This window comes from Sebastes umbrosus, chromosome 8 (genome assembly GCF_015220745.1).
Source record: "Sebastes umbrosus isolate fSebUmb1 chromosome 8, fSebUmb1.pri, whole genome shotgun sequence".
NCBI classification, from domain to species: Eukaryota; Metazoa; Chordata; class Actinopteri; order Perciformes; family Sebastidae; genus Sebastes; species Sebastes umbrosus.
In genome coordinates, this window is record NC_051276.1 from 21278334 (window position 1) to 21304044 (window position 25711).

The window sequence follows — 25711 nt, forward strand, 5'->3', positions numbered from 1 at the left end:
CAGTGGGAAGAATTAGAGCAAATACGATTAAAAAAAGTTATTTTTATAAAACGGTTACTATGTCCTGACAGTACTGCATGAGACAGGTAATCTGAAACAAATCATGTGCCTCTGTGTCCTCCAGTTTCCTCCAGTGCTCCTAATGGCATCTGCAAGATTTCACAGACCGGAGGAAAACAACCAATCAGAGCCGAGCTGGAGCCTGCCGTCTCTGAGCAGCTGTCAATCACTCGCGAACTCCGATCAAACGGTCAGACTAAGCAGCGCTGATCAAGTATGAATCATAATTCTGTTACTGTAATGCCTATTTCTCACCTCAAATGTTTTCAGAAACATCTTGTAGTGTACTGTTTAGCTGTGAAATGAGAAAGTTTGTGTCAGCCATGTTGAGATCAGTTGAGGAAATACTAAGCACCGCCCATCAGCCGGAGCACAGCCAATAGGAACACTCAATAGGAACGCTGTCTCTCTCAATGAAATGACTTGTGATTGGTCAAAGTCTCCTGTCGCGGGCTAGATTTTCTAAAGCCTGAAAACAGCCATGAGGAGGTGCAGAAGTCTAGTTATCTCTCAGAGCACTTGAATTACAATATGCTGAAAGGTTATTATGGATTTTTATGGAAAAATTATGCCAAAAATATACTGCCTACGGCCACTTTAAAGAGACCATTCATTTTCTAACATATGTAACACAAGTATAATTTATTATCCCTTGTCACTGACGTGCCCTCAGCTCATAAGTGACTCTGAGATGAGGCTGTTTGGTTGAGGCCAGCTCCGTGTCTGTGAGGTTAAACTGCAGCGTAATGTTTTGTGATCTATTAGACCTGGCATTTGGATGGAGTAAGCAGGCACGGAAAACCTGGTAACAGCCATATTTTGTTGATCCACTACGTCTGTCCTCATTACACCAAGCGTGATGTGTGCAAAAACGTTCTGACTACTGAAGCTTTAAAAAAAAAAAAGCCTATAAAGAAACATCATGATGATGAGGTAATAAGTTTTTATTCCCTTACAAAAGAGGAGATGTAAGGGAATAACTAAAGTACATAAAAATAGCCAACTGGACTGTGATGGAGTTTGATGTAGATGTGTGGAGTGACTTCAGGTGGTCCCATCATGTGAAACCTCCTCTCTTGTCTCTTACTGGTCTGGAGGCGCTAGGACCTTGGGGAGCAGAGCGCAGAGCGCAGACTGAACGGACGCTCTTTGGGTTGTAACTGAGTCTGAGTGTGACAGAGAGGCGAGCAGCGAAAACCGCTAGATGTTTGGGAATTAAAACAGGAGCCGATCAAGACCAGCTCACAGTCTTGTCCGAACACTTTTTTCCTGTTTTAAATTAGTCTAAATTTGCCCTTGAGAGAACGGAGACCTTTGGGATCTGGAAAAACACTGAGGAAAACTTAAAAAGCAGCGAAACAACTGAGAAAAGTTTGAGGATGTACTTTTTTTTTTCTTTTCTTTGCTTCTTCATATAGATGATCTGGATCCCCTGGATTAATTTTTGGAGTGGGAGATTGGGGAGAGTAATCCGGGCACTCCCAAAAGTGATGTAAATCTCTCTATAGGTAATTAACACAACTTTTAAAGTCAGAAAAAAAGAGGGATTGTTTATTATAGGGCTTGTTTATTATAGGAGTTGAAGACGTTTTGGATGAAACTCAACACATCCCTTGAATTTATCTGGACCAAAAGGAGTTTGGGCATGCCATGACATAACGGGACACTCTTTGGAAAACATCTGAATATTTCTGAAATGACCGGATGATGCGTGTCCATTGTTAAGGATCTCTTTAAGTTTCATTCAAAAAAAAGCTCATTCAAGATCCTTTCTGTTTCCTCTTCCCACCCACTCCTGAAGGCTTCATGGTGGAGATATGGGATGACTGGAGGCGGGGGTGCAGCTGAGGTGACATCCACCAGCCCAATTGACAATGTTTGCTGCCGGCGTTGGCATCCTCCGGCGTGTGGTCCTGATGCTGCTCCTGCTGGCCGCCTCCGTGCCGCGGCTCTCCCAGGGCTGCCCCGGCCTGCTCGCCTCCACCAGCGGCTGCAGCTGCACGGACGAGCGTTCCAAAGCGCACAGCGTCCAGGCGCTGGGGAAACGGATCAGCTGCAGCAAAGAGGAGCTCACTGAACCTCCGGATGGCAGCCTGCTGCCCAACAGGACCGTCACTCTGTGAGTCTGGAAACACTTTACTGCTGTTATCACTATATTACACTGTAAACAATTGCTGTTAATTTACAGCAGGATTTCAACAGTATTAACCTGTTATTCCTAAAAACAGTGCTTCACTGTTAATACAAAAGAAAACCTGTTAAATAGGCTGTTTTTTAACTGAACTATAATGCATTCTTTAAAAACAGCACTTTACTGCTGATCAACTGTCTAAAGTATCATAAGTAACAGTTTCATGCAGTATTTCTTGAATTCTGGGACCTGATGTGCTCATGTGAGGCTTGTACATTGTGCATGATTGGAAAATCAGTGAATAGCTTTACTGTTCTTCAATCACATTTTGTTATGGTTTGCACATACTGCTGTATCACTATATTATGATCATCCTGTTGTGGCCTGTACTGCAAAGCTGTGTGTGGGGGGCACTGAGTGGTCAGGTCACATGTGTCCTCTTGGTATGACAGCAGTATTCCTATAATATCCCATAAATAGTTATATCATGCTCCATTTCAAGCTGGCATAGTTTAAAGTGAAAGTAAGTGTGAACTATAATTGGCTGATGATCCACAGTGTTTCCATGTTACTTAACTGGGTGAATGTTTAGTTTTGATGGTGCAATTTGCATGAATGCATAATGGAAAAAGCAAAGTGAGGGTACAGTGTTGGGATCAGGCCAATTGCAAGCTGTGTGTGGGGGCACTGAGTGGTGAGATCACATGTGTCCTCTTGGTATGACATCAGTATTCCTATAATATCCCATAAATAGTTCTATGAGAAAAATGTATCATGCTCCATTTGAAGCTGGCATAGTTTATAGTGACAAAGTCATTTTCACATATATAAAATAACAGATTTTAAAGTTTCTGGTAGATGTGTTCTACCACTCAGTTTTGCTTTTAGGCACATAAACAAGTCTATACTATAATTTAAGTACCAAATAAACTACATTAACAGACGGAAATCCGTAATATTTGCAGTTTTACGCATCAATAAGAAGATCAGGTTCCCAACAAACAACGCAAGCGCATGTTTTTTAATATCTTTACACATTTTTTTGTCTTCCAAAACGAAGATCATCATAAGAGCATTGAACATATCTTTGGCATCAAACACTAAAAAAAGACAAATATATAAAAACAATGCAGTGAACGTACTTCCACGATACAAATCTTATTTCAATATGAACTTTACTCCTTGTAAGTGTGACCTATAATTGGCTGATGATCCATAGTGTTTCCATGTTACTTAACTGGGTGAGTGTTTAGTTTTGATGGTGCAATTAGCATGAATGCATAATGAGAAAGCAAAGTGAGGGTACAGTGTTGGAGATCAGGCCCACACACCCATGACTGTGAACCCATGACCTCAGGTTTAACTGTATTGAGGACTCGCTGCAGTAATAAGGCTTGTTAGGTCAGAAGTTTACATCTTGATCTAGTTTAACTGTGCAGTGGGGGGCTGCGCGTCGCCTCTCTGTGATGCATTACGAAGATCAGTGAGAGGGCAGGCTGACTGTAGCCATCATGCGGCCCTGCCTCTTTGACACAACTCTGTCACTTTAAATTTGACTCTGATCCAGCCAGGCAGCTCCGAGCTGAGCTCCTTCTTCATCCCACCCCCGCCACCACCGCCCTGCGCACATGGTCCAGCTGACTTGACTTTGCAAAAACTACAATAAACAGAAACACATTCTGGGTATTTCTTATCGGACCCTGTGCTTCACTGGTGGGTTGGCTCCCTACTTTTAATACCGTAACACCCTGTCTCACAATGGTGAGGAAAGAAAACACTGAAACTATTTGGTGAGTCTGGACAGCTATGATTCTGGGCCAGTTTAGTGTGATATATATTATAATTACAGTTATTTGTCTCTGGACAAACCTTAAAAGGGGCCACATCATGGGCCAAAAGACACTATCTTTCATGACGGATGGACTACCAATCTATCAGTGACACATCTTTTGGGGGTTGTTTTGTGTTCACTTTCTTCACAGCTGCTCAGACTTTCTGGGCTCGTTCCCACAGTATGTTACTGTCTCTAGTCTGGACTCATGACCCAGTAGAAGAAATCATAGCTGCACATGGGCACAGTAAAAAAAAAAACATGTTCAACTGCCCCACTGCAGCGATCATTTGAGGTAAAGTATGGGGATTTTCGCCCCAGGAGAGCTAAAACCAGCCAGCAGTCCATTTATAGGGCCTCATGTTTCTTGCTTAATAAAGGCAGAATAAACATCTGGGGAACACATTGCTGGAAACCGTAGGGGGAAAAAAAAGAGGCTAGGGTGGCAGTGGTCGAGGTGATTGAAGATAATCTTCCGTCCCACGCCACCATCTACTAATTTTGGTTGAGTTGTTTTTGTGCAGATGTTTAGCATTCTGATACAGTTTTTACGAGGCCGTGTACGAGGAGCAAACAATTCCGCCCGCCATTTTACCGTATACCTTTTCCTGCCCGGGAACTCTGTGGTGTCTGGAAAGTTCATTTTCCTGAAGGTTTTTTGGTGAGTTCCTCAAGTGCCCATGCTCCCATCGTTGCTCATGACATTAGCTCCAGATGTGGAATGTGAGAAGTTGTGTTGATATTCGTGTTATTCCTGACATTCCTCAGTCCGTCCGGAGACTGCAGACAGTATCCCAGGTGCAGCAGGGGAGCCTTCCCCCGTGCCCTACGCCACCTCGGTCTCTCCCTGCATCGGACGGCCTGACAGCCAGCCCTCGCCGCCCCGTCTCCTGGGGCAGCCTGGAGGAATGCTCTCCTCCATGCTGGGCAGGCAAGGGCTGGAGGACACCAGGCCCAGGGCTTCCGGGGCCGGCTGCTACGTGTAATGCACAACAGCTGGCCCCTGTGAACATTCCAGCTGAGGCCCCTCAGACTCATGGGAAATCCCAACGGGGATTTGTTTATTAAAACTATTAGTTGGCTGTTTGTTGTTCCTGCCAGCCATAAAGGAGCAACCAGTCGTCCTAATATTATCACCTCCTCCTTTGGCTCGTCGAGGCTGTCTGCGCTGCGCTTTGATTACATTACTGCGTGTCAGATTATACACTGCACCATTTCTATAAACTCACACTTATCACGCGTTTAATGATGCATCATGCTATTCTCAGCCTTCCGCCATGAGTCTTCTTGTCCCACTTTCCCTCTTTTTTCTTTATCTCCAGCTCCCCATTCCTCTCCCCTTTCCCGCCCCCTCTATCATGAGTTCATCCACACGCAGTAACTCTCAACCTAAATATTTAGTCGTCTTGGTAGGAAACTGCCATGTCCAAACTCCTTCCAGATGTGAGCCTGCGCAGGCTTGTGTTTAGGCCCTAATTATGCACGGCTGCAAAGGAGCTGGATCACTGGAAGAGGAAGAGGAGCGGAAGGGTAGAGAAGGGGAAAAGAGATAAGAGTGTGAAAGCGAAAAGTGCCGTCGTCGAGGGGCGAGCGAGGAATAAATGACGGAAGTTGAAAGGAGGCCGAAGTGGAGGACAAAGTTGAGCGTGAAGGAGTAGAAGAAGTGGGAAGAGGGAACCAAGAGGGGGAACAAAGAAGGAGAGCAGAGGATGGAGGAGGGAGAGGAGAAGCTTGGCAGGCGGTTCAGAGGGATGTGCCCCTGGAGACTGAAATCTCCCCAGCCCCTGACTAACAGATCTTCGACACTGGGGTGAGAGGGAGGAGGAGGAGGGAGCAGTGTAGCGGCATAGCTTCACTTCCAAAGCATTGCTCCATGTCTCTATTATTATTAGTCTTTTCTGTGTAAAAGAGCAACTTTTGTCATTTTGGTGGTTGAAAAAAATGGATACATATCATACACATTCAGCCTAAAGCCCCTGAACACACAGAGCAGTAATTCCTTTCCTCAGCGCTGTGTGGTGGCAGCTGGGTTTTAATGGGTAACAGGCAAATGAAGAGAATGTACAGTGGCAGTCTATGTGTGAACGTGCTGGTGTCTCATAGCTTGTGGTTTTTACCCAAGTCAAAACCGTACTCCTCCCTCAGCGTATTTTTGTTGTCATCGTTGTCAGTGACTGATGGCTTCGGCTCAGCGGTGGGTGCCAGTCTGAATGCGTGGGCACAGATGCTCAGGGTGGGGGGTCAGCATGGCCCGTCCTTGGCCTGATGCCCCCTCACCCAACACAGCTGCGATGCAAGACAGTTGCTCCCTGCGCGGATGCACTTGATCCCAGTATTTGCAAGTTGCTGGCTGGTAGTCAGGGGTTCAAGATAAAAATATTCCAACTAGGGCAGTAATATTTTTATCAGTAAAGGTCACCGTTGTTAATGAACAGTTGTGAAAGTTCCAGTTTGTACTGGGGAGGTTGTTGCTGAACGAGCTTGCTCTCTAAAGCAACAGTTACTGGCTGCAATTATTTGCTTTCCTGCCAAGAGTCAGACGAGAGGATTGATACCACTATGTCTCACTCTCATTATATCTTGTCTGTTTAATACATACAAAAAAACAAGAGTTTCACCTGTTTCCCCTCCTTCAAGTCTTTATGTAGCTTCATATTGATTGGACAGATTTAGTTACAGTTACTATGATTATGACTATAAACATGGATGATAGTAAAAGATTATTGCAAATTGTTTAATTTTGCCATCTTCGCAGTTTAGGCTGATTTTGGACAAAGCCAGGCCAGCTGTTCCCCTTGTTTCCAGTCTTTGTGCTAAGCTAAGCGTCTCCTGGCTGTAAGCTTTATATGTAGAGCTGGATGGACTGTATAAGAGGTGGTCGTAGTCACCGTGACGTCACCCATTAGTTTGTGGACTACATTTAGAGGCCTTGAGTTCGGCATTTTGGCCATCGCCTTCTTGGTTTGTGGCCATCGCCATCTTGTTTTTTTGCAACCATAAGTGACACGAGAGGGTGGAGCTTAGTACAACCCAACGCTGAATAAGGCATTTCTAGGCAACCGAAAAGGTTACAAGTAACGTTCGTGAACTGAAAACACACTGTGAAAGGGTTAAAGCTCTAAGACAAAAACGTGGACAACTCCCAGACCGGACAACGTCGTGGTAGCAACCTGTCACTCACAAGGTAGCCACGCCCTAAAGCATCCCCTGCTTTATGGTCTATTTGACTCAAACTGGGACCAAAATTCACTAAATGAACATCATGCTGTATTGGAGAAGACTTGAAACTAGCGATTGAGACCATAAACTCATGTTTACAATGTTTACTGAGGTAATAAATCAAGTGAGAAGTTCATTTTCTCATAGACTTCTATACAATTAGACTTCTTTTTGCAACCAGAGGAGTCGCCCCCTGCTGGCTATTAGAAAGAATGCAAATTTAAGGCACTTCTACATTGGCTTCACTTTTCAGACCCAGAGTTGCCCACTGCATGTGAAAGTGGTATCTATCTTCTCATCTCTCTCTCATTAAGATTGCAAAATGTCAAACTACTCCTTCAGCATGTTTGATGAGGTTATTTAGGAGCCTCAAACAACAAAATGAATCCTGAGAATGTGCTTATTCAAGGCATCCTAACAGGAGCTTTTGATGGAGAGGACAGCCTTTTTTAACCCCCCATTTGTCAGTTTTATTTGTATAAGCTTTTGGTTCCATATAACCAACCATCACACAAAGTCTGTTATCATTTACTGAAGTTTATGAGTCTTCTGTGACTCCGTTCACTCAAAGGCAACTCACCTCATCAGTATCATCGATTGGGTACAGTTTGAATCCGCGTTTCCTTTTAATCCTCATTTTATTTTCTGAGTCACATCTTCGAAGTCTTACTTGTGGCCCATGTGCGGACAGATACCAAAGGGCCAGCAGATGTGTTGGTGGTTTATGTTGGGTCTGTGAGTCAGTATGTGTTGAGATGGGAGTATGTCGATGAAACATCCTAAACAGTCATCTTATCAGCACAGGGAGAATTCCAATAGCGAAGTATAGTATAGAGCGTTGGACATCAAGCATTCCTGCAGCGATAGGGTTTATTTATGTGGAGAAAAGTGTTGAGAGGAGGGGGAGCGGCTTCTCCTCTGCACATGTTAGGTGGGGCAGCGGTCAGCAATAAATCAAAAAAGCAAACAAAGGCCCGACACTGGATACTCGGAGCCTCATACTCAGCTGCAGCACCTGCCAATGCCACACAAGCCCTGGGTTTTATCGTGCCCTCGGAGGTCAAGGTAACATGAGCGGAGTGGGACATCTCCGCACACCTACTGTAGCTGCCCACCCGCCCGTCTGGATGATGAATGTGTATTTCACTCATCACCTCGTTGTGTTTCTTGATTATAAAAGGCTGCGATATTTCAAAACCTGGCAAAAACAGAGAGAAAGTGTTGTCATAGTAATCTCATACCCCCAAGTGGCTTTTTGTTATTTTAGTTTTTCCTTTCGCACCGCTCTCTTCTTATCTTACTCCAAAAATGCCTGACTTTGACTTTTCTTTGCCAGCGCTAACTTCCCTCTCCCTGCGTCCGACCACAGCGGCCCCCAAAGTTCCTGCTCCGGGTCGACAACACATGGATACAGACGGAGATAATGGGTGTCTATAGTGGGAATGCCTGTGGCTTCTGTGTGTGTGTGTGTGTGTGTGTGTGTGAGTGTGTTTCGGATATGCTTTCTTTTGAGAACCATGACAATAGTGCAGTCATCTACTGGATTTACAGAACACACTAATGTAATCTGAGTACTCTTGAGTGACTTTTTGATTACTCTTGGGTTAAGATAATTCACGTACAAAAACATATCCACTTATATCAATATGAATAATACAACTTTACTTACAGAGGTAGAAGGTGGGTAGAGATGCATAAAATGATTGAAACAACAATAGAAAGCCCAGACTGAACAAGAGCAATCTCTTATTCAGCATTTCTCTAATAGGTCTTTCTGAAAAAAAGTGAACCTGGAGATTAGTATTCATATTTTAGGACAACTTGGCATCCTAGATTTAGCTGCAATCTCTGCTGTTTTAAAATTTCTTCACCATCATGTCCCGCCGTTATTACAGACACGTCTGAGGGAACAGCGACTCCTCGACTCGCTCATTTCGAGCCATGACGTTTAACCCACAAAGGTCTCGGGCTTATGGGAAATGGTTTGTTAAAGGAATACTTCACCCCCAAAATGATCATTTGTGTATCAATTACTCAACCCGTTACCTTGATATCTTGCAGAAAACTTTGTTTTCCTTCCAGTGAACGAACCTCCACAGTGAACGAAGAATACAAAAACAGAGAAAATTCTTGATGAATTTAAGTAAGAGGGGGCAGCGTTTAAAAACAGCAATACTATATCAAAACATCCGTTTATAAACTCTCACACAACCCATGCAGTATAATCAAAGTCTCATGTATCCAGTTGTATGCTCACTACTTCCCAAACACAAGCATTTCCGCTAAAACAGGCAACAACAAGCAGGCGCGCTACTCGTCTGGATTGTTTTTTTTGCGTTATAACAAAATGGGATTTTAAATGAGGTCTGGAACAGAACCCAGAAGTTTTGGTTTCACTTTGGCTCGCTCGAGCAGTGGTTCTCAACCTTTTGTGTGTCAAGGACGCCTCAATTGATACACATTAGGTCACGGAACCATTATGATAAGATTTTGCTTCAGGAACCTCCATCTGAAAAGATTTTGATTGTTAGACATGATCAAGACCAGAGTTTTATAGTTAGGAAGTGACACCTATGATCAGAATACTCACTCTTATGAGTCTTATTCACACTGGGCTAACTTCTATATTGAATTAAATAGTGAAAATAAACCATTCCCCATTTTTCTGGGGACCCCTGAAACTCCCTCCCTGGTTGAGAACCATTGCTCTATAGGATATAGTTTGACATTTTTAGAAATATCCTTTATTTGCTTTTTTTTTTTGCCAAGAGTTAGATGAGAAGATCAATATCACTCTTCTATCTGTCAGAAGCCTGAGCCAGGAGACAGTTAGCTTAGCTTAACATAAAGACAGGAGGAAACCACAACATATTGTTTTTACATTTTGGTTTGTGTTCTTATGAAACAAACGAGATGTTACAAAGTACTTTCTAGAGATGTTGGTAGATATGTTTTATTTTGGGACAGAGCCACGCTAGCGGTTTCCCCGTTTCTAGTCTTTATGCTAAGCTTATCGTTCATCTTTCTTTAGACGTCCATAGAAAGGAACTTCTTTTTCAAACATTTCTCAGCTGTATCATAAAACAAACGCTCAAGTCAATCACACATATTTTTAGCTACCAGTTTCACATTTACTGTCAGATTTCTGAGCTTAAACGGACAAATAAATGAACACAAAGGCACTCACATATCCAATTTTTAGTATTTAGTTTATCAATATAGATTGTGGCTACTTCTCTTAATTATCTGAGTACATGTAAACCAACCAACAACAAATTATCTTTGTAATTTCTCTGTCATCACTCCAAAACCATTTTAATGTTGAGTATGCTATTAATGTCACATAGAACCACAAGATATTAAAAATCTGTCACCACACTTGTGTTATCCATCACTCCTCCTGTAAGTACGAGTTGGTTTACCACCACGATCAAAGAGACGGAGCCAGTTGTGAAATAAAGCAATAAGCTTTTATTAAAATGTGCGTTGATGGAGTAAACCGCTGTTTAAAGATACAGTGTGAATTAATCCTTCAGCTGAAATCAAGTCAATGTTTGGAAAGCATGTTGGTCTACCATATTGTTTTCTATAATACATGCCTTAATATGATTGTTTAATAAATTCAGAACTGGTTGACGTGCAGTAACGAAGATCGGGAACGCTCGATCAAAACACTGCGGCCACACAGAAAACACAAAAACACAACCTTTCACACAGATGCCTCTGAAGACACCGTGAGAGTATCTGGGGCAGAGAGATTTTAGCCAAGCCCTTTGTAAAAAAGCAGCCTGATTTCCCAGCAGTGCAGAAAACAGAGGCTGGTTATGAGACAGAACAATGAGACAATGTTAGCCAGGCATACACCGCATTCCTCTCACTGTCTGAAACGGCTAAATTCACTCAATTGCCTCATTAAATGTGTAAAAACACTTTAGACGGCGATTAAACTGACTATTGTGTTCCTGCTCTGCAGCCATAAACTTTCCAATTTGGTTTGTCTTGACTTGTCTTTGACTCTAAATATTACAATAATTTATTGCAAACTTTACAGTAAGGCGGCGGTATTTCAACTCGAGCTCTCTGGCTGTTAATATTCATGGCAGCTACTTGTTTACGTCTTTAAAGTTCACTGGTTGCCCGGCTTCAGTAAACTGTGTATAGACGGCACAAGAAACACACTTCATGGACGGGTTCCTGTTAGCAGAACTCGATGAATTGTCTAATAAGAAGTGGGGGACCTTCCTCTCCAGAGTGTGTATTGTGTGTGTGTGTTGCCCTGTTTGCCTATGCACACACACACATATGGGAAGGGCGTGCATGGCCACAGCTCTCAAAATAGGCCTCAGTCCTCCCCTCTCTAATTAGAGACATTTCAAAAACCCAGATTTTAATTTTAGACTAGTAGCTTTTGGACCACTTGCACACACACACATACACACGTCGAACTAAACGTACACACTTTCCGTATAAATAAATCTGATAGGTCACACACTTGGGCATCTAAATCTGCACACACACACACACACATGGCCACAAACCACAAAGCCTTACTCCCTGGCCCAGCCTGGTAACCCAAGCACAATGCAGTATACTCTATAATAAGTGGTTGCACATATCAGATGCAGGAGCTCACTCCCCATATCTAGCCTCAAGGCGAGGAAAGTATGATGATAAAAGCAAAGTAATGCAAGATTCTCCACATACTATAAATCACTGAACTCATTTATTTGTTGCTTTAACATGTAAGACAAGAATCCGTTCCACTCCCTTTAATGTGGCTTCTCTCGCCCTCCTCTCCCTGCACGACGAGTGATTTACTCAATCAGGGGTTCGCAAAAATGATTTCACAAAAAAAATATTTTGCATGCAATTACACGGATGCTCCTTTCCATGACAGGCGGTAAATGGGGCTTGTAGCTTGGCAGCGTTCCCTGGTGGCTGCTACAAGCCCTCCGGTGGGTCAGGCACAATGGGCACATTCACATCTTGACATGCATTTGCCGCTAAAGTGCCTGTTGTGCTCGAGGGCGTTTAGTCCCTCTGTTGCACTCAGTGCCGCGACTCTCGGAGGACAGGCTCAGGGTGCAAGGGGGCTCCACTGGGACCGCCGGCTTCGGTGGCTCTCCGTCTTTTTACAACGAAAGGGTTAAGCTATTTGGACGGACCCGAGCGCTGAATAGTGCAGCGCGCAGTCTGGAGGCCTCTTATAAAGCACTTATTGCAACAAAGATGACACAGCCACCTCCCAGTCTGAGAGATCTCTCTGCTTATGCTCTCTTTTCATTCCTCCTCCCTGAACCTTCCTCTTCTTGTCTCTGCAGAAGTGTCCATTAGCAAGAGAGGGACTGAGAGACTGTGGTTGGGTTTCAACTGAAGCCTGACACCAAAACTGCCACCAGTCAAAAATGTACGGTCACTGAAAATTAATTTTCATACCATAAAATGAAACATAATCTAATTTATAATGTCACGCACAGCCAGCACAGTAGCAAACATATAATATACAATCCAAACACAATCAAACCATCCGCCCCATATTCATTATATTGGGGTTGGTTGACACAGACTGGCCAATATGAATTTTATACTGTTTTATTTTTTTTCCACAGCCCACTTACACACATTTCCTGAAATGAAAATTTACTTTCCCAAAACTATAAACACACAAAAAAGCCACACTTAGTCTGGCCAAACCTCAGACATCAGAGACAAAATTAAACACTCGACTGAAAACATGTTATCTTGCATCTAAATTAAACTGCAGAACACTTCTTGCCTTTGGATTATATACAGATGCTGCCAACTACAGAAACGCCACTGAAATAAGCGAAAAACTACCATAACCAACCACAATTTCACACATTTAACAATTTCAAACAACCTAATATACAAATAATGTAAAAGAGTGTGAGATATGCCAATATTTGGTTTTGGTTGTTTCCATGGTTTTCCGTGGTTTTTATATAGTCCACCAACTTTTATTACAACGGAAACAGACATTCAATAGTAGACTAGAAAAGGTGGAAAAACAGTCACTAAAATGTTATTTTGATAAAAAATCTGAATAAACACAATTCATAATAACATCGTCTTTCATTTTCATCTTTAATTTTTAAATTGGAAATAGAAATCTGTTGTGCATTCAGGTTAAAACATCGACAGCGACAACAACCAGTAACATACAGTCATGGATAGAGAAAGATGAGAAGATAATGATACTTTCGTAGTGTTGTACAGTTCTTGTAGGTTATAATAACAGCAACAGCATCAGCAGTGAAAAGCTTTGGACAGCTCTACAACACAGGATGCTTTCTGTATAAAAACATGTGTTATGTGTGTTGGCCGTCGAAACAATAGGCCTTTTTCTGGGAACACATTTTTGACGGTAGCAAAAGCACAAGTTTAAATAATGAAGTCAATGATGGTTTAATCCCTTTTAGCTGCTTCAGTTTCAGGGTCCTGGTATTGTGCCTCACTAAGTCACACTGTCCTGGATTACTGGAACACTTAAATGGAAAATAAATGTCATTAGTAACTCCTGTGTTTTACCTTCTATGTCAAGTCAAAAGGTCTATTTGTGTGAAAACGTGTAAATAATGTACCCTGATTTGTTGAAAGTCCTGAGTAAGGGATTGTGAAAACCTGTAATAAAAGGTAGGCATAGTATATAACCAGCGAACCTACTGCATGTACCAGTGACACACACACACACACACGTACACACACATCCTGTGACATGTCATGACCGAGAATTCTCTGCCACTAATGACGGTCCACACTAATTACTGCTGCAAGTCTGTCGCCACAGGAGCCCCGACTCAGCAAGGGGTTGTGTGTACGTGTTAGACTGCTGTCTATCATAAAGAGGTCGCACACAATTGATCTCTTAACTCAATTTGAAGACACTTTATATTGCAGGCTGCACTGAGTTGTTCATTTTGAAGCCAGTTTACCTTTAGACTTGGGTCAAATATACAGTATGTATATCACACATATCATATGTGATATATTTGACCCCAGACCCCGTTACGTTAATGCCTATTTCTCGCCTCAGATGTTTTCAGAATCATCTTGTAGTGTACTGTTTAGCTGTAAAATGAGAAAGTTTGTGACGCTGCCGCCATTGTGAAATCTGGTGAAGCCGATAGGAACGGTCTCTCGATGAGATGACCTGTGATTGGTCAAAGTCTCCCGTCACGGGCTAGATTTTCTAAAGCCTGAAAACAGAGCCATGAGGAGGTGCAGAAGTCTAGTTATCTCTTAGAACACCTGAATTACAATATGTTGAAAGGTTATTATGGAATTTCTTGCCCAATGATGCCAAAAATATACTGCCCACTGCCACTTTAAAGAGACCATTCATTTTCTAGCATATGTAACACAAGTATGATTATATTATCCCTTGTCACTGACGTGCCCTCAGCTCATAAGTGACTCTGAGATGAGACTGTTTGGTTGAGGCCAGCTCCGTGTCTGTGAGGTTAAACTGCAGCGTAATGTCTTGTGATCTATTAGACCTGGCATTTGGATGGAGTAAGCAGGCACGGAAAACCTGGTAACAGCCAGATTAAGTAATACTGTTTTTAATCCATGCTTTTGGTTCAACCACAATATTTTGTTGATCCACTACGTCTGTCCTCATTACACCAAGTGTGATGTGTGTGATGTGTATATAAAGAGAAATGCTGCCATGTCCACTTAGTTCTCCTCTGTGAACCGCCAGTACACTCCAAATGCAACTCTGGCAAGCAGAGCGCCGCTCAAATGGAAAGCGAAGAGGGGAAAAAGCAGTAAAACACACTGATGGTTTTTGTATAGAATGTTCTCGGCTGTAACATACACACATTAAAGTGCTCTCACACACACAAAGCTGCGCTGTTTGTGTAAAAGTGGATAATCGTATTGCTTTCAGCAGAATTTAATTACCTCTAAGGAAAATTCCCTCAAGGCTACATTATTTTCTTTTCTATTTATATGAACTTAGGTACTGCTGTGACACACACCAGCGTGTGCATTATCAAGTCAGCATTCTAATTAAACCAGGCTTAATTCAATAATGACGCTCCGAGGCTCTCATTGAAAATCGCTCTCATTATCTGGCTCCCATTGGTCTCCGGATCGGCACTGGATTTATGGCACGTTACCAATCTCTTTCAAGGGTTCTTGTCTTTCACCTCGCGTGTGGTCCTTGAGGGTAAGAGACCTATCCAAAGTTAAATGATGTTTACACAGTGGCCCGCCGGCTTGTTTTGACTCTCTTTATTACGCTGAACCTGCGTCTCTACGTCTCCGTTGGCCTTGTAGCGCTGGATCAACGCTCATGGTGGGGCGTCTAATCAGCACTCTTCACCGCTGTTTCATCAGTGACCGACATCCAACAGCAGATCCAGGTGTTTTGCTGGTGATGCTGCAGAAATGCTCTGTATTCAAAATGAAATAGTAACTATTATTAAAAGGAGTAATAATGAGCGCAGGCAGCAGATGAAGTCTTATTGAATATAAATCCCTCCTTAAGACTCTTACTCTGTGGTTTGCTGTAGAGGCCTGCAGCTACATAGAGCTCACTGTCTGACTCCAGCATGCCTGAATATTTAGAGGGCAACAGAGGCCAATTGGAATCAGAGCGTTTTACTCAAATGCATCTCATGTCCTGGATGAAATGCCAAACCAGGAAGGAGCATTTCCTGTATGTGAAACCCCCCAAAAGATTTAAGTGTTTTCTATCAGGAAGACGGGATGAAGGGTGCAAAGATATTAACACCAAGCCTTCAGTGGTAGCCGACTGCAAACAGGACATCCTGTTGAGTTTAGGTTTGCAGCATTCTCGCTGTGGTTAGGACAGGACGGTTTTCCCCTCACTGTCCCTCCGCACCAGGTTGCGATCTGGAAAGCTGAAAGGACTCCGTTCAGCTGCTCTCCGTCGGTGCCGTTCCACCGCACAGCGAGCCTCCCCAGCTCCACCACAGAGACGACTCCTCAGTGAAAATGATTGGTTGACAATGACCCAAAACCAAAAGCAGCTGTAGGAAGCATGCTGCTTCTTGACAGACAGCTACAGTTTACAACACAACGCAGGTACACATGTGTGCAACACGCACACATTATCAGGCCTTTCTCCCCTCCCCAGACCTGAGGCGATGCGCTGCTACAGCGAGACTGCCTTGCTTCCAGAGTCAGGGGGAAGAGCGGAAGTAAATCAGTGAGCAAATAGGATTTGCGACATGCTGTCATGCCCCTGTGTGGCCCTCAAAGGCTTTGTGGGTTTAGGAAGCAAATTGAGCAAACCAACAAAGTGAGTGGCACGGTGCAGGGAGGAGCTGCTGCGGTTTACTAGACAAGACTCTTTGTATGGTTTTTACTTTTTCACACTCCGCTGCGCACCAAAGAAACCATGAGCTAACACTGAGCCACGGTACTTGATACTGACACATCAGGCATACTAGTAGCAGTCATACATTTTTATTTTATAAATGATGAATTTAAATAACTTTTTACTAATTTCTTATATGCATGTTTGCACCAATAGTTAAAGTTTGTTTTGACAACAGCATATTTGTTTGGATGGATCTCTGCCAGCATCTTTAGTTAAGCTGGGGATGCAGAGGATTTTTCATCAATTTATATTACTATACTATACTTTGGATATATAGTCATTTTAAAAGATATTCCTTAGTTGGCACACAATCGCACTCTGACATTTCTAAAGATAGAGTTTTTTTCATCCCGACCGCTTCACTGTACCAGATTACCTGCTGTTGTCTCAAGGATACAAGGTTTTTTTTATTATTTCTCTCCTAATCATAACCTTTCTACAGTGACCATAATTTATTCAGAAATGTGCCGGAGAGCTCAACAGAATTAACTTTGAAGTCAGCTAATCATGGAAAGTGTGGGCCATAATTAATCTAGCAGATGCTGCTTTTTTGATATTTGCTTATTTGAACTATTTTGAGTGGACTGTTTTGGCCCAGGTTAATATGAAATTGTTGCACAAAAATATGTATGTACAAAGTTTTTTTCATAGCATTCCTTGAGCACAGGATAATATTGCAGGTGATATATTGCAATACTGTAAGCAAGGTGATATATTGTGATTTTTTTTAAATTTAGTTTTAGGAAAGCTGTCATAGTATAAAGAACACACCAGAAATAAACCATTTTAAAATATGCAAAAATAACCCATTTATACTGCATGCACAAAACTGCATGGTTTTTGCCTCAAACTGCATGTGATTATGATAAGGTGGGCATGTCTGTAAAGGGGAGACTCGTGGGTACCCATAGAACCCATTTTCATTCACATATCTTGAGGTCAGAGGTCAAGGGACCCCTTTGAAAATGGCCATGCCAGTTTTTCTTGCCAAAATTTAGCACAACTTTGGAGCATTATTTAACCTCCTTCTCGAGAAGCTAGTATGACGTGGTTGTTACCGATGGATTACTTAGGTTTTTTAGTTTCATATGATGCCAGCAACTTAAAATAATTTTAATCAAAAATCGATACAGTGTTTTGGAGAATCAATACAGTATCGCACAATATAATATCGCAATACTCGTGTATCGATATTTTCTTCCACCCCTAATATATAATATATAATTTTATGCAATATAAAACACAGCAGCACATGAAGTGGAGTGGTGATAGTACATACAGTATGTGCTTTCCATGTGTTTTTACTGACCCTGTTTAACCCCTCGACTACGAGTACACCACACGAGGGAGGGGCTGGTGTCTGCTTCTGTTTGACCTGCCTCTTTTCATATGACCTCCTCGCTTTTTGATCTTCGTGTAAATGAATTAGATGAACTGGGTGAATGGGATCCTGGAGCCTGACATGTGGCCCTGGTTGTTGTTGTTTTTTTTACGTAGATTAGAATGGATTCAATTAGCCCGTCTGATTTCTTAGAGGCCTTTTGTGGTCTGAAAGGGTTAAGTGAATGACAGATACCATCCATAGTCTGGAGTCATCACGCTGTCGTGCCATGTACCATGCAGCTTATTGCTCTTGAAAGCAGATTAACTCAATCTGCCATCTGATCTGTCACTTAGAGGGAAGAGAAGCCGCTGTGTACAGTGAGGCCTCAGTAGCAACACAGAGCAGACGCTAGGCCTCCGAGCAGCGTGGACTTCTATGATTAAGAAGCTACTCATCTTCTTTGCTTGCAAAGCTCTGTTAACCTTTGTATACTCCACTGATGAAGTGATACACTCCCATGTGCCTCAGCTGTCACCTGCCTCCGGACACTGCTCCATCTGTCTGATGGCTGTCCGGGAAGTGCTCTCTCCACAACCCCTGACCCTTGAAACCGGGTTCTGAATAAACAGCTAATTGGCTGGGTTTCCTGTTTAGCCTGATGGGAACGGCGACTATTTCTGTCTGTTTACAGAGTTCTGCCTCTCTCTCTCTCTTTCTCAGAGTTGTACTCTCTGTATTGTTTATGAAAGAACAATGTCCTTCACTTACAACTGCGCTCCAAACATGCCGTCTTTGGGGGATTATACAGTAGTGTCCAGCCTCTGCAGCTCCCCCGCGTTCCTGGAAATCTGCGCCTTTTGTTGTCTGTGGGAGGGTTTCAGTTAGCTCATTTTGTGGTCTTTGTTTATTTGTGAAAGTCAGCTTTCAAGTCCCGGTGTACAGAGTAGCAGGCAAATTGAAATATTGTGTGTTGAAATGTCTTAACTTGAGACAAATGTGGGTTTTTGTGACAGAATGATACATGTGAATTTCATTTTTTTTTTCTCCAAAAGTGCGTGGACACAACACACAAAAAAAACACATCTGTATATTTGTTAAGAATTAATTCATCCATATCAGCACATGTGCACATTCAAGCACACAAAAATCAAACATGTGCGCACTGTTCTCTACGTTTTTTTCTGTATAATAAGCTTAGTCAAAAAGAAACTATCTGTATCTAAACTGTCTGCGTTGAATTAAATGGCTTGCTTGTCTTCCAGATGTGACTTTCTCCTCTCCTATCTGTATTGAATTATTCAGGCAGTTCCGGATCTTCTGCAGCTTTCATCTCGGGCCTGCATCCAGTTTATAGGAGAGATACTGTGTGCCCAAAGTCAAGTGAGAGACCTTAAGGTCCGGGAGTCACTGGTTCAAATTCAGGCTACGCCACGAGAGGCCTGACTCAGCTTTCGTCTAACAACCGCCCCCCCAAAAAAAGTCTTGATTTAATAACCGTGATTTATTTCAATAATTCAGTGTGGATGTGTGAACATGACATGTTTTTAATTTTGTTTTCTAAAGCTAAAAATAAGGCTCTCAATTTCTGAGGCTCTCAAGTTTGGAAATGAGTTTGGATGATTTTACTTTAAATGCTAAGTAAAGCAGTCTGGTTTCAGTATTATAGTCATTATCAATGGAGCAGCTCTCGTCTCCTGATTGCAGCCCGGTTTAAAAATACATTTTTCTGGTTTCTAATTTTAGTGGATAATTGTAGGAAGATATTGACTGAGGTGTCCAGGATCACTGGAGCAGAAGACTCTCCATGTTGGCTTTCCTTTTGTTAGCTCCTTTTCTATCTTCAAATCGTCGTGGTGTTGTGGCTGTCAGTGAAGTTACTGAAGTGAAGAAGTAAGTCTGGCCGGTTTGTCCGTCCCTGTATACCAAGACTGGATGATTAAATCTGGTCATTAAGTGAGTTGGAAGGTGCAGCGCTGAAGGCGGTGTTTTTATTGATGTGGCAGGAAGCGGGGGGTGGGGGGACGGCTGACTGCTGCTGCTGAATCTGTAAATCTCACAGACTGTTCACAGTCCGCTCCCACTTTTAAAGGCGCTCACACTGCTCCACTCTCTCGATTAAGAGCACACTTAATGTTGCAAACAGCCCATTAAGCTCCATGTGGTGGAGGCGGAGATGATGTGAAACTGAAGGGTGTGTTAATGATGGCGGGCCGACGCCAGAGCGGGGCTCCTGCTGCACCCTGAGCTCTCGCTGAGGAGGTCTTGGGCAGGTCTGGGGATCCACTGGGACGGTAGAGTAAACATTGAACACTCCCTCCTGAAAATTATGCTCATGTACAACAAATCTGCAATAACAAATGGTCTTGGTTGAATATTGAAAAAGTCAATACTGACTTGAAGCATGAGACAGGATGCATTGGCTTTTTCAATATTTAAGCAAAACCACAATCTTTCCCAAACCTCTCCCAAGTGCTTTAGTGGTCTAAACTTAACAACACATTGTATTCACAATGCAAAGCCCAGTCTGGTGTTTTATGCTTTGTAGGCCTGACCATCCAAACCCGACCTCCTCCCTTCCAACGTCACTCACACCGCCTGAATTTGAAATTAAACATCTCCAGTGAACGTAATCCAGGCAGCAATTATGTTTTCTTCAAAGAGCATTTGGCAAAGCAAATCAGTATGCAGTATAAACATATTTTGTAGGAGACTGGGTTGGAAAATGATGACAACCGCCCACAAGGTTTCAAACACAGGGATGGATGCTGTTTTCTTAACATGTCAGTCATAACATCTGTCACCGTGCGTCCAGTAAGGCTTGGGCAGTCGTGAAAAGAGTAGGGCTGCCCCCGTCTTAGTCAATTAGTCGACTAATTGGTCGTTTAGGTATTAGTCCACTAAGATTTCTTCATTTTTTATGCTTTTTTCATGCTGAATGACATTTGTGAGAAACTTATGAGCACATCTCTGGTAGACACAATATTTAAAGTGGTACTTTTGTGGGATTCTTTGTGGAGAAACTTATAGATCTGTCGATCAAATCAACTAATCGTAGTGTTTAAGTTCTTTGGTCGAGGGCAGACCTACATGTATTAAAGAGTAACTTAACACCAGGCTGAAACACAGCAACCACTCCCAACAGTGATGTCACGGTGTCCCAGAGTGCACCTCTACATCACTGGAGGTCATCAAAAGGGTGTTAAGTTACTCTTTAATATATCAGTATGTTTTTTTATGTGTGTGTGGTTATTTTTGTTACTTGTGGACAGAGCCAGGCGAGCTGTTGACCCCCCCTCTGGTTTCAGTCTTCGTGTTAAGCTAAACACCTGCTGGCTGTTGCTTCATATTTAGCATACAGACATGAGAGTGGTATCGACCTTCTTATCTAACTCTCAGCACGAAAGCATGATGAGCGTAAGTCCCAAAAAATTCAAGCTATTCCTTTAAAAATCTATACAAAGGTCTGACTTTTACAATGACAAGTCCCTCAGAGCAAAGTGATTACTGTAAATATCCATTTCCCATGATCCCCTGCCAGACAAAGCAATCTCAACGTTACTTCCAGTGTGTCCCGTGGCCCTCTGCCCTCAGGTCTGATAAGAGCCCTATAAGCCAAGTGATTCACCAGTAGGGAAAGGGCTAATTAACATGGCCTGTGCCGCCATTCGTTTGATGTGGAAAGACATCCTTTTGATGTAAAAAAAACAAAAATGTATGCAAAATGATTATCAAGATTACAGCTTCCCTCCTAATCTTGATGTGCTTCTCCGTCTTTAACATTAATTGGAAACATCTTAAGCTAATGTCTCTGGTCAAGCTAATGGCGTGTGACTGCAGCGCCAAGTGGACATTTCACTTGGCTCTCATCCTCCTCGTGTGACCCCCTTCGCCTTAGCCGTGAAGCTGATGTCCAAGATAGTAACTCAGCATCATAAAATATGCTTCAGTTTATTCTCAGTGGGAATATTTCTAACAAAACTGTTTCTTTTTTTTCACAGGATACTGAGCCACAACAAAATCCGAGTTCTAAGAAATGGATCCTTCTTTGGACTTTACGCGTTGGAGAAGCTGTGAGTAGCCTAATGTACATCATCCTTTACTTCTGCTACGATGTCATGTTTATGGTGTACATGAGATATATATCTTATGTGTGAGCTGTTGTTTTAGCTTGCCTCAGCGTCTTTGTGGAGAAATACAGACAGCGTATCAGTGAGATCTGAGCAGCTCTGTGCGCTTCTATCCAATCGTGGGCTTCTGTCCAGCAGGGAGGATGATACACTCAGACTGGCTATCAGAGTTATGTCGAAATGATCACATAATTACACTTCAGTCCTTCATTATCAGGTAAGCCCCACTCCACAGGACGAGATAAGGGAGATCTCTGGGAGGAGGTGTTTGTTGGCAGCTCTGCAGACAGTCTAGCCCTCCTTAGTAGAAGCAGCGTAATCTCTCTGAATGGGGTGTGAGACAAGTGATAGACAGGTTCGTTCCTGGGGAAATATGAATGAATGGCAGTCCTGGTGACAAACAGGAAAGGAACCATAGCCGGAACTGCTGCCCAGTATGAGTAGAGAGTACAGATTAGCTCTTTGCCTTAGGTTGGTCCGTCCACCACTTTGGTCCAGACTGAAATATTTCCACAACTGTGAGATGGATTGCCATGAAATTGGGTTCAAACATTCATAATCCATAGATGATGATTCCCTGACTTTTCCCCCAGCGCCACCATGACGTTGACATTTTTGGTTTTCAATGAAGTGCCTCAACAACTAGTGGATGGATCTATTTTGTACAGACATTCATGGTCCCCAGAGGATGGATTACAATCAAGTTGAATTATAATTGACTTTGGTAATCTCCTAACTTTCCATCCAGCGCCATCGTCAGGTCAAAATTTCAATTTGTCCAGTTCTTTGTATTCTGAGTGGTAATTAGCAAATGTTTGCATGCAAAGAAACATACTTAGCGTCAGCATTTTAGCATTGTCTTTGTGAGCATGTTAGTGTTTAACTCAAACCACTTCCAAACCAAACGTCAACCTCCGGTGCTGATAAATGAAGCCAACTATAATGCCCAAATTTACAGCAGAAATAAACATGTTTACAGCCTGGTACAGAAAAGCAGTTATATCCCTGTTCATAAAAAACTATAACCCATCCGTTCAAATTATATTAAGGCTTACAGTAGGGCATAATTGAGGGCGTGGCCGCTTTGAGTGAGTCGTCACCCGGGCCACCTCAGCTCCGCCGACGATCCACCTCTTTGCTTATTTCTGGATTAACCGTGACCGTGTTGTCACTGCCAAGATAGCGACGGCCAGAGCCACCCACTCTGAGCTTCTCAACGGCGCCTCAGCAACCTAAGGGTGACGTCACGGAGACCACGTCCATATTTCATACAGTCTATGGTCCAAACAAGGAAAATTGCTACAGTAGCTTGTTGACATTTGACTTGTGTGATTGAAATAACAGGCGATGATGAGTCAGCTGGCAGTGTGAACTGATGATTAACGATACAGTATGTATGGTATGACATGTGTTTTGGTCAAAATTAGTCAAGACTGGCATTTACCGGCTACAGGCTCCTGGCTCCTAACTCGTGAGAATTCCATCTAGTATGTGTTTCCCACCAGACAAGGTGTTGTTTTAAAGAGCATCCCAGTAAAGCTTTATAGCGTCCTGGTAGCTCACAACACACATGGAGCCGCTTCGGTCTGGATACTGTAGTCTGGCAGACATACTTATTTTGTTAGTGAGGGGGTGGGTATGTTGAAGGGATATTAGTTCCACATGCCACTCAGAGCTGCCACCCATGAAGCTAACAGGCTTCTCACAAAACGTTGAAAGAAAGAAAAATATGGTAATTTGCTGCAGTTGTTAGCTTGTTAGTACCTACCTGCTGGAGATCACAGCAGACGTGCCAGCCGACAACAGAATTTGCTGAAATCGCTGTTTTTTTTATTGTCTGGCATGTGAACGCCGTGGGTGAATAGTTCCAAGGCCTTGACTGAGATCTCGCCTTGACTGTCTGGCACCGAAGACGCTGATAAAGCTGTTGACAGGAAGACACTACTACCGAGGCTCTGTGACTAATACTACTCGCGAGAACAATTGATAGTAAAGTAAAGCGAAAGTAGACCTGTAGCTTGAAGTGTTTGATGTAAAACGAGCTGATGTTGCTTGTTTTTGTAAGTGCGGACAGGGTTCCCCGTAGCGCCGCAGGGTCGGTGGGTCGGGTAACCTGAGCTTACCCACTAACTCCTTGTAGCTGGAGCGGTGATAAAACTAGCAGGGGGCAACAGGGTGGAGCTTTTCCTGCAGCTAAAAGACCTGTGAGAAAGACACAGAACAGGCACACACACACACAGAGGGAGACGTGGGCGTCTGGTGTGAGGAGAGGACACAACGTTAATCATGCAGGCCTCATTTCACTCCTCTGCCTCAACCTCCGCTGGCTCTCTGACACACAGCAGTGGAGGTCTGCTCACTCACTCTGACGTCTCCAACCTTTAATTGAGCGCCGCACAGCTTATAATTACATCTGAGCTCATGGTTAAAATTGCTGTCTGATGCGAAAAAGGCCACACCGTTGCCGTGATGGAAGGGTTTGAAGGGGATGAAGTAAGTTTAAGGTTTGGATGTGAGTTTTTGTTCATACTGTGAGATCTCAGTTTTGTTTTGGCTCCTCAGACCGCCATCTCTCCTCAGGTCCCTCTCATTGTTTCCAGTTTGTCGTCTACATGTGCTTGTCATTTAAAGCAGTAGTGAACAGTTACTCATATTATGTGGTCAGTGCTGTAATCAAAGGCCAGCCCACTAAGGCTGAATAAACACACATCAGGGAATAACACTGCATCTCTTCCCCTACGTGCCACAGATAAACACAGTCTGCTCCCTCTCACTCTCACTCTCGGACCGTCTCTGTTGTGACTCCGAGTGAAGCTCTGAGTGTGTTTCCTAGTATGGGCACCCTCGTTTCTTGTCCAGTCGTCTCAAACGGGTCTGGTAACTCTCTCGGCAGACACACTCACACCAGACATCCATTCAGAGTTGAATGCAGTCTGATCTTGCTGTTGTTAGTTGGAGAATACAGCTCCAGGGCAGGCCACCCTCCTCCAGGCCCGGGCCAGACAGTGCAGCAATCTACACAGTTAGCCCTTTCATTGGGACAAACCTCCTCAAAGCCACTATTGCCTTCATAACCTGCCAAACCACCCAAGTGCAGAGGAGCAATTTAGCCTTGTTTGTTTTTGCCCTCTTACTGGACTACTGTGTTTTTCTAGCTCTTTTAAATAAGGCTTGCCATCCAACAGCTACATTTGGATCTTGGAATACCTCATTTTGTTTCCAGCTTTTGGGATGAAGCACCAGTTGAATCATACCTGGCTTCTTTTGCTTATGCAAAATAAGTCACAGTGAAAACGTTTACATGCACAAAATATTCTGGATTTTGCCCTTATTCCGTAAAATGACAATATTCTTACTACGCTGTTTACATGGCTAATATAAAGGAATATTCCACTAACATTCCCGTTTACATGCTGCTGTGCATGCTCTGTTTAACGTAACTGGAGGAGGACTTTGGGCATGCATCTCTGTAAACTGTCGGCTACAGTTGATTTGTGTACAACGCACAGAGCTGTCCGCAACATGCGAGACGCCGTGTGTTGCAAACTGCCGTAAAACCCCCAATTGAAACACATATCCTAAATGCGGTGTATACATGTCCAAAGAATGCTCCTAAAACCTGAATACTATCGGCATGTAATACTTC

General features: G+C 43.1%; 1 protein-coding gene across 1 annotated transcript in view; it reads left to right on the forward strand.

Moving 5' to 3' along the window:
* The first annotated feature begins 1220 nt into the window (after window positions 1–1220).
* adgra2 (adhesion G protein-coupled receptor A2) overlaps window positions 1221–25711 on the forward strand; it is a 41831-nt gene continuing 17340 nt past the window's right edge. The window contains 4 exon segments of the mRNA XM_037776704.1: window positions 1221–1568; window positions 1862–1918; window positions 1920–2179; window positions 21937–22008. Of these exon segments, the coding sequence (XP_037632632.1) occupies window positions 1883–1918; window positions 1920–2179; window positions 21937–22008 (368 nt within the window). The 5' untranslated portion in view covers window positions 1221–1568; window positions 1862–1882.